This window comes from Myotis nattereri (assembly GCF_964212035.1).
Source record: "Myotis nattereri genome assembly, chromosome: 3".
NCBI classification, from domain to species: Eukaryota; Metazoa; Chordata; class Mammalia; order Chiroptera; family Vespertilionidae; genus Myotis; species Myotis nattereri.
In genome coordinates, this window is record NC_138077.1 from 25,222,693 (window position 1) to 25,235,992 (window position 13,300).

At 39.6% G+C, this 13,300-nt stretch overlaps 1 protein-coding gene across 1 annotated transcript; it reads left to right on the top strand.

Moving 5' to 3' along the window:
• Positions 1-1,881: 1,881 nt before the first annotated feature.
• On the top strand, positions 1,882-12,709 carry OTOL1 (otolin 1; the record flags this gene model as incomplete). The annotated part of the gene is made up of 4 exons (XM_081086784.1): positions 1,882-2,245; positions 5,325-5,414; positions 10,851-10,922; positions 11,811-12,709. 4 exons carry the CDS (start codon positions 1,882-1,884, stop codon positions 12,707-12,709), a joined length of 1,425 nt encoding a protein of 474 aa, XP_080942910.1.
• Positions 12,710-13,300: the final 591 nt, after the last annotated feature.

The window sequence follows — 13,300 nt, forward strand, 5'->3', positions numbered from 1 at the left end:
CAGCTAAGTGGCGAGGAGTTCAAAGTTACCAATATTTCACTTTGGATAGTTTGCATGTTGGATATTTGCTTTATTTTGATGGTTACTGCAGATAAGATCCTTAGAGATTGGGCCGGGTTTTACTTTTCTTTATATTCTATGACCTAGCACAGGACCTGACACTTCTTAGATGCTCAAATAAATGTTTGCTGAACAAATGAATGTTTCATTGAATACAATTGTGTGAGCCAATGAAAGTTTAATTGTTTTATACTGAAACAGAATATTTCTGTTGTCTGGTTTTTGTTGAGGCTCGGTTTGGCTGGCTGATGCGTAGTAACCATGTTTCCTTGCCAGGGTGAGGACAGTGAGGGTGCAGGGTCTGTATTTGGAGGGATGCAATGTGATCATCTGCCCTTCATACTTCCTCCTTTGCTTTTGTTGTTTATCATCTTTCCTACTACCTTGTAAACTCCCTGACAGAGACCACATATCATTTCTCAGTGCTTGTGGCATTGTTAATATTCAATAAAGATTGGCTGAAGAAAAGTTAGCATTTTGGGATTTTTTGTATGATTTTAGAAGTGCCGTATTCTACCTTTGTCCTTTCTCATCTGTTCTGATTTATATGGGTCTTCTCCAGAGCTCTTCCACTTATCCTACCCTTGGATTTATTGTTTTTTAATCTCCCCCTTATAAATGCCACGTGATTTATGGGAAAGGGTTGAGGCTTTGAAATTAAAAAGACCTGGATTTAAGTTCTGAATTTGTAACTTCCTGTGATCTTGAACAAGGTCTGTAACCTCTTGGTGCCACTTTCCTCCTTCGAGAAGGAGGATGATAATGTGTCAGCTACCTGGCAGAACTATGTTGAAAACTGATTGGACTGTACTCATAGAAAGGGCTCTATAAGTAGTAGGTGTTATTACTATTTTTATTTCCATTCTCTTTACTTTTTTACTACTTATCCTAACTACTACTTCCTTTTCCAATTTAAAAAAAAATTCATTTTTCACTCTGGATCTCTTATTAGCAGCCACTGGAATGTTGGGAGTTGCTGGGGAATGAAATACTATGAACTAGCAAAATTTCACTTCATTGGGAACCTTATATCACTTTGAGCAGTGATAAAAGCCCTAATAAGAATAACCACTGTTTGCCCCATTAAAATAATACAAAGACAAATGTGAGTTTTCAGGAAAAAATGTTCCTTGAATTATAAAGCAAAGAATTGGAAAAGGAAATGACATGTGAAGAATCTAAGAACATAGCACATATTTAAATTTATGATTTTTTTATTCACTCTCTTGCTCTCTTCATTTATTACAACAGAGTCTAAAATTTTTCTCTCACAACAGGATCATTATCCCTATTTGATATAAGGACTATTTCAATTGTATTTTTTTCTTGAAATAAATGAGTTTGCTGGAATAAACTATTCAGCTCAATATTTTTCATCTTTCTCTAATACAAATATATTTGATTTCTATAAATCTGAGTGAGGTCAGTCAGGAAATTACACGTATTTGTTTTCCACAGGGTATCTGAGCTATTAAGTCATGTTACATTTGTTATAGATCATGTTTGCTACTTGGCAAGATCATTTGAATGACTAAGAACAATATTTTAGAACATGTAATACAAAGAAAACAACCAGAGAGGAGAATTGAAGCCAAATGTTCCTTATAAGAAATACTTTAAGTAAATAAAATATTGTGATTCAAACACACTTCTTCATATAAAATACATAAAAATATCATTCAATATTATACTTACTATTCATTCTTATAGTTCATATATATATATACAGATTTCTTTCACATAAGAACATATTCATATTACTTTTCATTCCTTCTAATGTAATATGTGTATATATTCCCCTTCTTTCTTCCAGCCTCAATTATGTGGATGTTGTCTTGGCTTTGTGCTATTTTAATTATTTTGGCTATTGCTGATATGGATGCAATAGCAAAGACCACGCCATATATCAAATTTACGAAGAAATCTGAGGGAAAAGAGATGCTGGAGGGTTTAAAGCCGTCCAGTGGCCTACCTCCAGAAGAAGAAGAAACACCCTTCACAGAAGTGGCTGAAATGGCAGAACCAACCTCTGACCCCTTGGTCCAAGATTCTACCTTTGGCACTGCCACTCTCTTCCCCTTTGAAAACTTCACTCTGGACACGGCCGATTTCTTTTTGAATTGCTGTGATTGTTGTTCATCTGCACCAGGGCAGAAAGGAGAACCCGGAGAGACTGGAAATCCAGGTATTTTAAAATATATGAAAAATATATTTCTCTCCTGTACATCCTTAGAGTTGAGAGGTGGATTGGAGGTGGAATTGCCCCAGGGGTTTTCTATGTTGTCATGAAAATGGCGGTAGGCCTAGGTGTGACTTGTGACAAATGAAAATGGGTCCTGTGTAGCCCAAAGTGGTAGCCACTACTCTTCTGCATAGCTATTAAAAATATTAAAATTAAAATTAAGAAGGCAGGGTGGATGGGTGGGTGGGAAGTGATTAACAGGGAAACTTATGTGCATATATGCATAGCCCATGGACACAGACAATAGGGCGGTAAAGGCCTGGGAGGGGCAGGTGTGGGGTGGAGGAGATCAATGGAAAACAACAAAAGCAAAAACAAAAACAAAGGGGACATCTGTAATACTTTCAACATTAAAGATAAATTTTAAAAAATTAAATAAGATTAAAATTCAGTTCCTCAGTCAGACTAGCCACATATGGCCAATGGTTAACCTGTTGGGCAGCACAGATATACATTTCCATCACTGTAGAAACTTCTATAGGGCAATGTTGGTTAGAGCAGAGATCAGGTCTACCAGCCCCAGCACAGGTGTGTAGCTCTTCAAGTTACACAGGCCCACTACCAGAACAATCTTTTCACTAATGCCGATGTAAAAAGGGAAAATGGAAATTCTGTTATCTCACAAGACGGTGTGCTGACTGATGGGATTTGGGAGTGCTATTTGTAGTTAGGATTAGAAGTGGAATGCCTGTGAGGTGGAGAATAAAGCCAGGATTCAGCTTGCTTCTCATTGAAATTCTGAGTCAACACCGAATTCTTGCCTGGCGATTTTCTCCACTGAACGTCATGATTACATATTTCAAAATTTCAGATGTCTTTCATATATACATTATGAATACACTCTCAGTTTTATTGTAATGTATTTCAGCTTTTACATGTCATATAGCAGAGAACTCAAGGTAAAAATGAGATCAACATGCCAAGTGCAAATTCACTATTCCCTGAAAAAAATTACATATAAATATTTCTTGTATCTTGCTTGAAGAATTTAAAGTTATGAAATCGGGACTTACACATCCTCATTAAGCTTTTCATTCATTTCATCTGTTGTAGGAACCTTTTGGGAAATGTGCTCAATATTTACGTAGAGCTGAAATAAGAGGGTAAAGGAGCTGGGCTGTGGTCTGGGGCACTGAGTTCAGGGTTGCTAAAACATCATTGGAAACATAATGAGACTGAGAAAATTATATTTACCAGAATTTTTCTTAGTATCATATCTGGTTGGCATGTTGCGCGGGAGTGAAAACCCCCAAGGGCATGGCCAAGTAAACACAGCTGGTTGCTAAACAGTCTTCTACGCTGTGGGTCTGTAACATCAAAGCTTGTGTTTTACCCAGGGGTGGATTTAGCTGCGTTGTTCTCAGAGCTCAGCCCCTCCTGTAAACACATATGACAAATATTCCAAAGGTGTGCCAAGTCATTAGTTTGCCCAGGATGCTCATGTGTCTTCGTCTGACTTGTTCTGCAAAGAGCAGAGAGCTTAGGAGCTCAGCATGTTGAGGCTATCATGAAATTACGTTGGGGGAAACTTCATTGCTTCTGTAAGTCTCAGTTTCCAAAATAGTAAAATGAGATAAAAATAATTCCAACCGCATAGTCATCAAGACAACTGCATGAGTTTATACCTATAAGGACTCTCAGTGTGCTGCCTAGAATAGAATAAGTGCTCAATAAGTTAATTTTTCAGTTAGCTGATCGAGGAGTCTTTTTCTACCTCATGAAATAGTCTGAGCCTGATAGGTTCCTGTTTTTGAGATTACTACAGAGATGTTTATTTTGACTTTATCAATGTTTTAAAAGAACACAACTTTTTTTTTAAAAAAAGTTAAAAATCTAGTATCAGAGCATCATTAAATAAACTTGAATAAAGTTACTCAAATTCTAATTTGCTCATTGGGTCTTAGCTTATGCCATCTTCTTAGGCAGCGGTTCTCAACCTGTGGGTTGTGACCCCTTTGGCAGTCGAACGACCCTTTCACAGGGGTTGCCTAAGACCATCCTGCATATAAGATATTTACACTACGATTCATAACAGTAGCAACATTACAGTTATGAAGTAGCAACGCAAATAATTGTATGGTTGGGTCACAACATGAGAAACTGTATTTAAAGGGCCAGAAGGTTGAAAACCACTGTAATCTTAGGGATGTCTCCTCTGATTTTTTATATCACTAACTACAGGTTAGCAATTTTTATTTATTTGTGTGGTTATTTGTTTAATGTTTATCTTTCATGGACTCTCAGCTCCATGAGGGTAGGGATTGCTGGAAAAATTTTAGAAGTTTTGTATGAGTCTCTAAAAAATTTATAGTTGCCATGTAATATATTATGAAGTTTCAACAGTGAGTCAACATTTATACACCTTATGAATTCTAGTAACCACCTGTCATTGTACATAGTTATGATATTATTGACTCTTTTTTAGCTGTACATTACATCCTCCTAATTTACGTTATAACTGGAAGTTTGTGCATTTTAAGCTCCTTCCCTTTTGCCCATTTCTCCACCCACCCCCTCTGGTAACCATCAGTTTGTTCTAGGGACTCCTGGAATGTTGATGGCTGATTTTTACCCCTAAGTGGGGTGCTTGGTCTATAGGAAGCCTCAGCAATAGTTCCTGAGTGAATGGGTAAGTGAGTGAGCCAGAAAACCAAAAGTGCTAGGTATTGTGGTTTTACTCAAAATCTGAAAGTGTGGTCCACGTGAGGTGAAGAGTCAGGTAATCGTCCTGTTCTTGTTGTTTGATAGAGCACTGACTGCTTCCCTGAATCATTAGATCTCTGTCGCAAATCAAGGGACAAGTACTAATGTGCTCAATTTATCTATTCAGGTAGTACAGAATTGTAAATGAGACACAAATATTGTCCTTAGGCCTCTCTAATAGTTATTCTCATCCAGATTTTGTCATTAGGACACTGATAGTCAGTAGTATTAATATGAGGACTGATTTTCCCCCCCTGAACTAATGAATTTTGAAAGAGAATCCTTTTTAACCTTGATGGTTTTAAATTATCTTTTCCAGGTCCTAAGGGAAAGACTGGTGATATGGGGGTTCCAGGGTCACCAGGAATCATTGGACCCCAAGGTCCAAAAGGCCAGAAAGGAGAGAAGGGTAGGTAATTATATTGATTTCATGTCAAAACTCAAGGGATGTTCTGCATCATTTTTAGGACAACAATTAGCTATGTAAATACCAGATTCTTGCAGGTGGGTCAAATTTGCTTAAGCATATTGTGAGTTATACTTGATACAAAAATGTCAACTTTATAAATAGCCAATTGAGAAATTTTTAACTTGCTTGGTAACATATCACACACACACACACACACACACACACACACACACACAATTTTCTATCTCTCATTGGCCTCCCAGCTGGCCCAGTGACAGGGCAGGGTCCTTCCCAATATATTCTCATGTGAACTCTTTCTCAGGATGCAAATTAATTTCATACTAGATAGAACTAACTGGAGCAGGCAATCCTATTCCCTTGAGGTGGCTAGCCTGCCTGCTAAGGTAACTATGACCTATCCTTTGGCTCACACTCAAATTGGGGGCAGTGTCAATGGTGGGAAGAGAACTGAATTCAAATGGAAGAAATCAACCACATAACAGTGACCTCATAACTTTACCTCATCTGAAAATTGAGGGGAATAGACTAGATATCTATTTATACCCTATTTACTTTCAAAATAGATTTGTAGTTAAGTGTGTTTCATAAATCTTTTCCAGCTCAGAAATTCTATAATTCCACAGATATCAGTAAAGAGGGCATCTTTCCTGGGAAATCCCTGGTTCTGTAAGTGCATCAGGTATTGAGGGAAGGTTACAGATTCACTGGGACATTTAGAAATTCCTCAGTGAACACCGCCAGCCTGTAGAAATACCATCTATCCATCAAGGTAAATGTTTTAGCCTCAGTGTCACATGTCAAAAGACCTAATATCATCTATACATCACCCTCCACATGGCTCAGGAACTGCCTAACTCATTTCTAGTAGAACGTTCAGTGAAGTAATTACTTAGAAAAGAGGCTAAGGTAAGAGGGAGCTGCTTCACACTTGTCAGTTAGGCAATTTTCATTCTCAGAAACATTTAATCCTTTTGTGGCTGAATTATGTCAGCAGAAAACCCTGTGAAATAAAGATGAGTTATGAACCTCCCCAGTGATTCATACATTTTGGAAGCTAGACTTCTGAAAGTAGAAGAAAAAAACAGGGAGGTATCATAAGATAAGGTTCTTAAGAATAAGCTTTGATGAAGGATCAAAAGTAGAAATTCATTCAGCCAGTCTGTGGCTTGGAAACTCCACTTTCCTTTTACTTCCAGTCTAGACTCTTAGTTAAGGGCTAAAGTTGAAAAGAAATAAATAGCTTGAACGACTGCATTCTGGCTCATCACACCCTGATTGAGTAAAACCCAGTGTAAGCAGTTAGAATCCCTAAGTGAACTTGAGAACCAGAATCACTGTAATAAGGCTCAGTATATGAGTATTGACAAGAACTGGAAATAGAAGTGGCCCTTCACATCCATTCAGGGTTGCCTTCTCTCCAAATGCAGACATATTTTCCTGATGGCCTAAGGGTTAATTTCCAAGCTATAAGCTTTATGTGGAATGGTAATAGAGGAGCTGGCTGCTTAGAAAGCTCTGCTGAATGGCTTATGGTAAGATTTCTGCAGTTGCTCTTGTGAAATTTTGGGGAGTCTCCTCTCATGACTTTTACTTTGACTTGGGATTTTTTTCCTGACAAAAATGAAACAACAAATGTTAGTTTTATATAAATAATGTGATTGATAAGTCAATGCCAACCACTGTAATATGCATTCATGTTCAACTCTGTACACATTTCTAAATTTTTTTGTACCTCAGTTTCTTCTGTGATAAAAGTGATGACAGGAAAAACCAAGATGGCGGCATAGGTAAACATTGGAAATTGCTGCCTCCCACAGCAACTTCAAAAATACAACTAAAAGACAAAACAGACATCATCCAAAACTACAGGAAGGCTGGCTGAGTGGAAATTCTACAACTAGAAGGAAAGAGAAAAGCACACTGAGACTCAGAGGAGCTGCGGAAGTAGAGTGCAGAGGTACGAAGGCTTGAGCGCGCGGGGAAAGGGGCTGGCACCTAAGGACACGGCTGTCTTTTTGAATCGGGAAGGAGTCACAAGCTCCTGACTGCTCTGAACTTCAGTTCCGGGAAGTCTCTGGGGACCCAGGACTCATACGGGTAGAAACTGGCAGCAGGCAGAACTCAGAACTTGAGGGTAGCTCTCTCTCAGAGGTGCTTGCAGCGATTACCAGGACACTGAGACTTGAGGCCCCTTAGGGGAGGGCTGAGGATCAGCCATAGCTGCTTGCTCCACCCTGTTGATTCCCTGAGACCCTTCCCCACCCAAGCTGTGGCAGAGGCTTTTGCATATGAATGCTCTGGCGCAGGGGTCTTCAAACTTTTTAAATAGGGGGCCGGTTCACTGTCCCTCAGACCGTTGGAGGGCCAGACTATAGTTTTTAAAAAAACTATGAACAAATTCCTATGCACACAGAGGCAGCAAAAACACCCGGTGGGCCGGATAAGTGTTTTCAGCGGGCTGCATGTGGCCCACGGGCCGTAGTTTGAGGACCCCTGCCCTGGCCCTTTGCAATCTGAAAATTACCTAACAAATTGCAGCTGGGCAAGACAGACCCAGAACTTCCAAGAGAAGGCCCAAGGCCCCACAGCAGCTTGCATTGCTTCACAGCTGGGCCTCATCTGGGCACCTCCGAACCCCAAAAAAGGAAGGGGAATCTGCAGATCTCTTCGTAGCTCCTGCTGGGTAGCCTCAGGAAGAGGCTAAATTAGCACCTCCTTAGATCCAAGAGCCAGTGTACCCAGTGGTCAGAGTGGGACCATCCAGATTACAACTCCTCAGATCCATAAGGGACATACTCAGGGGGCAGACTCAGTGAGCACCAAAGCCCCACTGAAGCAAGTCTTGCTCCAGAAGGGTGTCTTCACCACAGAAGTTTTCCCACTGCAGACACAGCTGATTCTCACAGCCAATTGGCCTGGAGGTCAATTCCTCCCAGTGATACCTACAACAATCAAGGCTTAACTACAACAAGACTACAACAAGACTGTGCACAAAGCCCAGAAAGGGGTGCACCAAGAGTGTCCACCTCAGGTAATTGGGAAGGCTGAGCCACTGGGCCCTATAGGACACCTAGCACACAAAGCCACTATACCAACACAGGGAAGCATAAAAAAATGCGGAGACAAAGAAACAGGTCACAAATGATAGAAATGGAGGAAAGCAAATGACTGGATATAGAGGTCAAAACCACGGTTATAAGGTTTTTCAAGAATTTTCTGGAAACCGCTGATAAATTTAGTGAGAACCTGGAGGATATGAAAAGAGACCAACTAGAAATTAAGCATACACTGACTGAAATAAAGAATAATATACAGAGATCCAACAGCAGACAAGAGGATCCCAAGAATCAAGTCAAAGTCTTGAAATACGAAGAAACAAAAAATACCCAACTGGAAAAGAAAAGGAAAAAGAATCCAAAAAATATGAAGATAGTGTAAGGAGCCTCTGGGACAACTTCAAGTGTACCAACATCCAAATTATAGGGATGCCAGAAGAAGAGAGAGGGCAAGATATTGAAAACCTATTTGAAGAAATAATGACAGAAAACTTCCCCTACCTGGTGAAAGAAATAGACTTACAAGTCCAGGAAGCACAGAGAACCTCAAACAAAAGGAATCCAAAGAGGACCACACCAAGACACATCATAATTAAAATGCCAAGAGCAAAAGAAAAAGAGAGAATCTTAAAAGCAGCAAGAGAAAGACAGTCAGTTACCTACAAGGGTGTACCCATACGACTGTTAGCTGATTTCTCAACAGAAACTATGCAGGCCAGAAGAGAGTGGCAAGAAATATTCAAAGTGATGAATACCAAGAACCTACAACCAAGATTACTTTATCCAGCAAAGCTATCATTCAGAACTGAAGGTCAGATAAAGAGCTTCACAGATAAGGAAAAGCTAAAGGAGTTCATCACCACCAAACCAGTATTATATGAAATGCTGAAAGGTAACCTTTAAGAAGAGGAAGAAGAAGAAGAAGGTAAAGATACAAATTATGAACAACAAATACACATCTATCAACAAGTGAATCTAAAAATCAAGTGAATAAAAAATCTGATGAACAGAGTAAAAAAAAAAAAAAGTGGTGACAAAAATATCTGTCCTGCAGTTTTTAAAGGGAGGTGCTATAAACTTTCTTAAATGAAAAGTGTCCCAATTGGTGAAATATGCTCTGTTGTATAAGCTCCCTGTTATATGAGAGGCTGTATTAATATCAAATAAAAATTAACATTTAATTTAAAAGACTATATTAAATTATAAAATTATGTTAAGAGCTTGGACTATTACCTGGTACAAGGTAGATGATCAGTAAGAATCAGCTGTCATTCTTACCATTATTGTTGCTCTTCCCATTTATAATTAAAATAAGTCTAGTGTGGCAGCTCTAAGAGGACTGGGCTTCAGCCAGGCCCAGGATAAAAGTCCATTTTGTGGTAATATGGAAAATATCTAAAAACCCAGATTCAAACTTTTTTTGAAATACAAGTTCCCATAGTTCTATAATTTGTCCAAAGAGTATATGAAAAATTTTCTGAACAAAATAAAAATTGGCTTTCCTTGATGCTCTATGTCAAGGACACTATATTTTTTTCCTGGATTTTTTTTTAAACCTATATATGTTATTGATTTCAGAGAGGAAGGGAGAGGGAGAGAGAGATAGAAACATCAGTCATGAGAGAGAATCATTGATTGGCTGCCTCCTGCACACCCCCTATTGGGTATTGAGCCTGAAACTCAGGCATGTGCCCTGACAGAGAATCGAACTGTGACCTCCTGGTTCATAGGTCAATGTTCAACCATGAGCCACGCCTGGCTGGGATGAATGGGTTTTATTATAACGAATTGGAGCCAAATGAAGAATGTTGTGCTCTGTGTTCAATTCTTCATGGTATAATTTCTCAGGCATTGTGGGGAATATGAAGACTAGAACATTTTAACTGTCATTCAAAATTCATAATAGGAAAGAAACACATACATCTGTAACAAAAGACTGCATGTTATGAGTTTTGTGAAAGATTTGAAGAGCTGTGGGAACACTGATGAAAAACTGAGTTCTGTTTAGAGAGATTGGCGCTATCCCCAAATCTGCTTTAAATGATTTACCATCAATTGGAATAAACTATTGCTAATGATGCTCAACAACCTTTTCCCATATTGTTTTACTTTATTTATCTAGTATTTTTATTGAGTTTATCTGGGTGGTATTGGTTAATATAATTATGTGGGTTTCAGTGTACAATTCTAAAATACATCATCTGTATGTTGCATTGTGTGTTCACTGCCTCAACCATATTGTTTTACCTTTATACATTTTGGTAAAGGAAGCATCGAAATGTGAGATGGCTGTGAAATGGATGTTAGTTTTATCGTAACTAATATAATTGGAAGATAGTTAATCTTGGCATCATTTTAGGACTTAAGGGAGAACGTGGGGACCAGGGATCAAGTGGAGTTCCGGGATACCCAGGAAAACCTGGAGAGCCAGGTAGGGTGTAAATATTCCTGTTGTAGAGTATAAACTATATCATGTGCGAAGTATAGTATTTGATTTTCTTCCTATTTGTATTCCAAGTTATGAGGAGGTAAGAGGGGAATATGAATTGCTATGCCTCTTCTAATAATTCAGTGTATTGGTATGTTGGAGTGTGAGTACTGAGCTAGGAATTTGGAGACCAGATAAAGGCATCTGAGCTCTTGTCCCTCTTCCTAGCTGTCTTTGGGGAAAGATTCTTGCATCTTTCTGGGTTTTAGTTTCTTTGCCTGAAAGGCTTGGATTTGGATGGAGAATATGGAGATGTAAGAGAATACTTGGATTGGGCCAAACTGCAAACTATAATGGAAAAAATGAGCAATAGTTTTACTACCCTTTATTATCTTAAGAGTAAAAAATAAATAAATAGAACTAGATACATGAGATCAAAATACAAGCTATTACTTTTCGGAAGCATGAACTCTTCCCCTTATGAGACAGGTACTGATGTGAGTGGCTCTGTGCACGAGACTCCTCCCACAACCATTACTGAGGCAAGAGCCAGGTTTCCAGCCCGGCTGGCGTGGCTCAGTAGTTGAGCATCAACCTATGAACCAGGAAGTCCCGGTTCTATTCCTGGTCAGGGCACCTGCCTAGGTTGCCGGCTCAATCCCCAGTGTGGGGTGTGGCAGGAGGCAGCCAATCAGTGATTCTCTCTCATCATTGATGTTTCTATCTCTCTCTCCCTCTCCCTTATTCTCTGAAATCAATATATATATATAAAAGAGCCAGGTTTCCAGTCCCAGGTAGTAGGATTTGTTTCTATTTTGTGAGCTCTGTGATAATAGCATATTGTTTATAGCATATGTGGTCCGTAAACATTATTTTAATTTTTCATTTTAGGTGGACCTGGTCCTAAAGGGGCTAAAGGAGACACCGGACTGGTGGGAGTGAAAGGACAAAAAGGCTCCAAGGGGGACACGTCTGTCAATGCTACCAAAGGAGACAAAGGAGACCGAGGGGCTGTGGGCTCTCCAGGCTTGAATGGAGAGCCTGGGGCCAAGGGAGAGAAGGGGGACCGGGGGGAGAAGGGCTACTGTGGGAACTCTGGGGAGAGGGGAGGAAAGGGGGAAAAAGGTGAGGTGGGGCTGAAAGGAGAAAAAGGTAGCAAAGGCGATATTGGAATGGAAGGCAAAAGTGGCCCAGAGGGCCTACCTGGAGCCCGAGGTGACCCAGGAGCTAAAGGAGAAAAGGGAGCTGTAGGTCCTCCTGGTCTGGAGGGACCTGTGGGGCCCAAGGGTGAGCTTGGGAGCAAAGGGGTCCGAGGATCTATTGGGAAGAAGGGTTCTCGGGGCCTCAAAGGCTCCAAGGGGGAGATGACCAGAGTCCCACGGTCGGCTTTCAGTGCTGCTTTATCAAAGCCTTTCCCTCCTCCCAATGTCCCTATCAAATTTGACAAGGTTTTCTATAATGACCAAGGGAATTACAGCCCCGTCACCGGGAAATTTAACTGTAGCATTCCTGGGGCATATGTGTTTTCCTACCACGTCACGGTGAGTGGCCGGCCAGCTCGGATCAGCCTGGTAGCCTGGAATAAGAAGCAGTTCAAGTCCAGAGAAACGCTCTATGGTCATGAAATAGACCAGGCCTCTCTCCTCATCATCCTGAGGTTAAATGCAGGGGACCAAGTCTGGCTGGAAGTGTCCAAAGATTGGAATGGAGTGTATGTCAGCGCTGAGGATGACAGCATTTTCACTGGGTTTCTTTTGTACCCAGAGGAAATGCCTGGAATTTCACCATAAACTTGTGTCTGAACATTGTAGTTTGGAGTGAGTGAAATAAGTCAGGTAACAGAGAATAGCGCTATTGAAAAAAATAACTTTCCTTATTTTTTCATGACCATAAAAATAATACAGAAAAAATGATGTCACTTAGTGTCAACTGCTATTGCTATTTTAAGACATCATGTTTTTTAAAAAATAATTATCTATCTGTATTTGAGAGCATATGTCTGTTAACTTAGTAGATAGTTTTTTCATTTGATTATAATGGCATTTCTCAAGCCATTTAAGTGATTAATGTTTGTATACAAAAATATAAATGAGATTTGTAATTAATAAATTGTAAATATCTTCTATATCTCACGTAAATGTGTGCAACTATTTTCTGTATGAATGTGAGGCAAATAGCTGATCTATCATGATGGGCAGGTACAACTCAAAAGTTTCCAATTCTGTTAGAAAGGTTGCCTTCCAACTAAATGGAACTCTTTCCATATTAGATTAATTCTGGAAGAATACACAGAAAGAATGTTACTGACTAGCTAAGATATCTTTAAAATTAACCAGTGTGTAAAGATTTGCTCATAAAACACCTGTATTATATGGACTTAT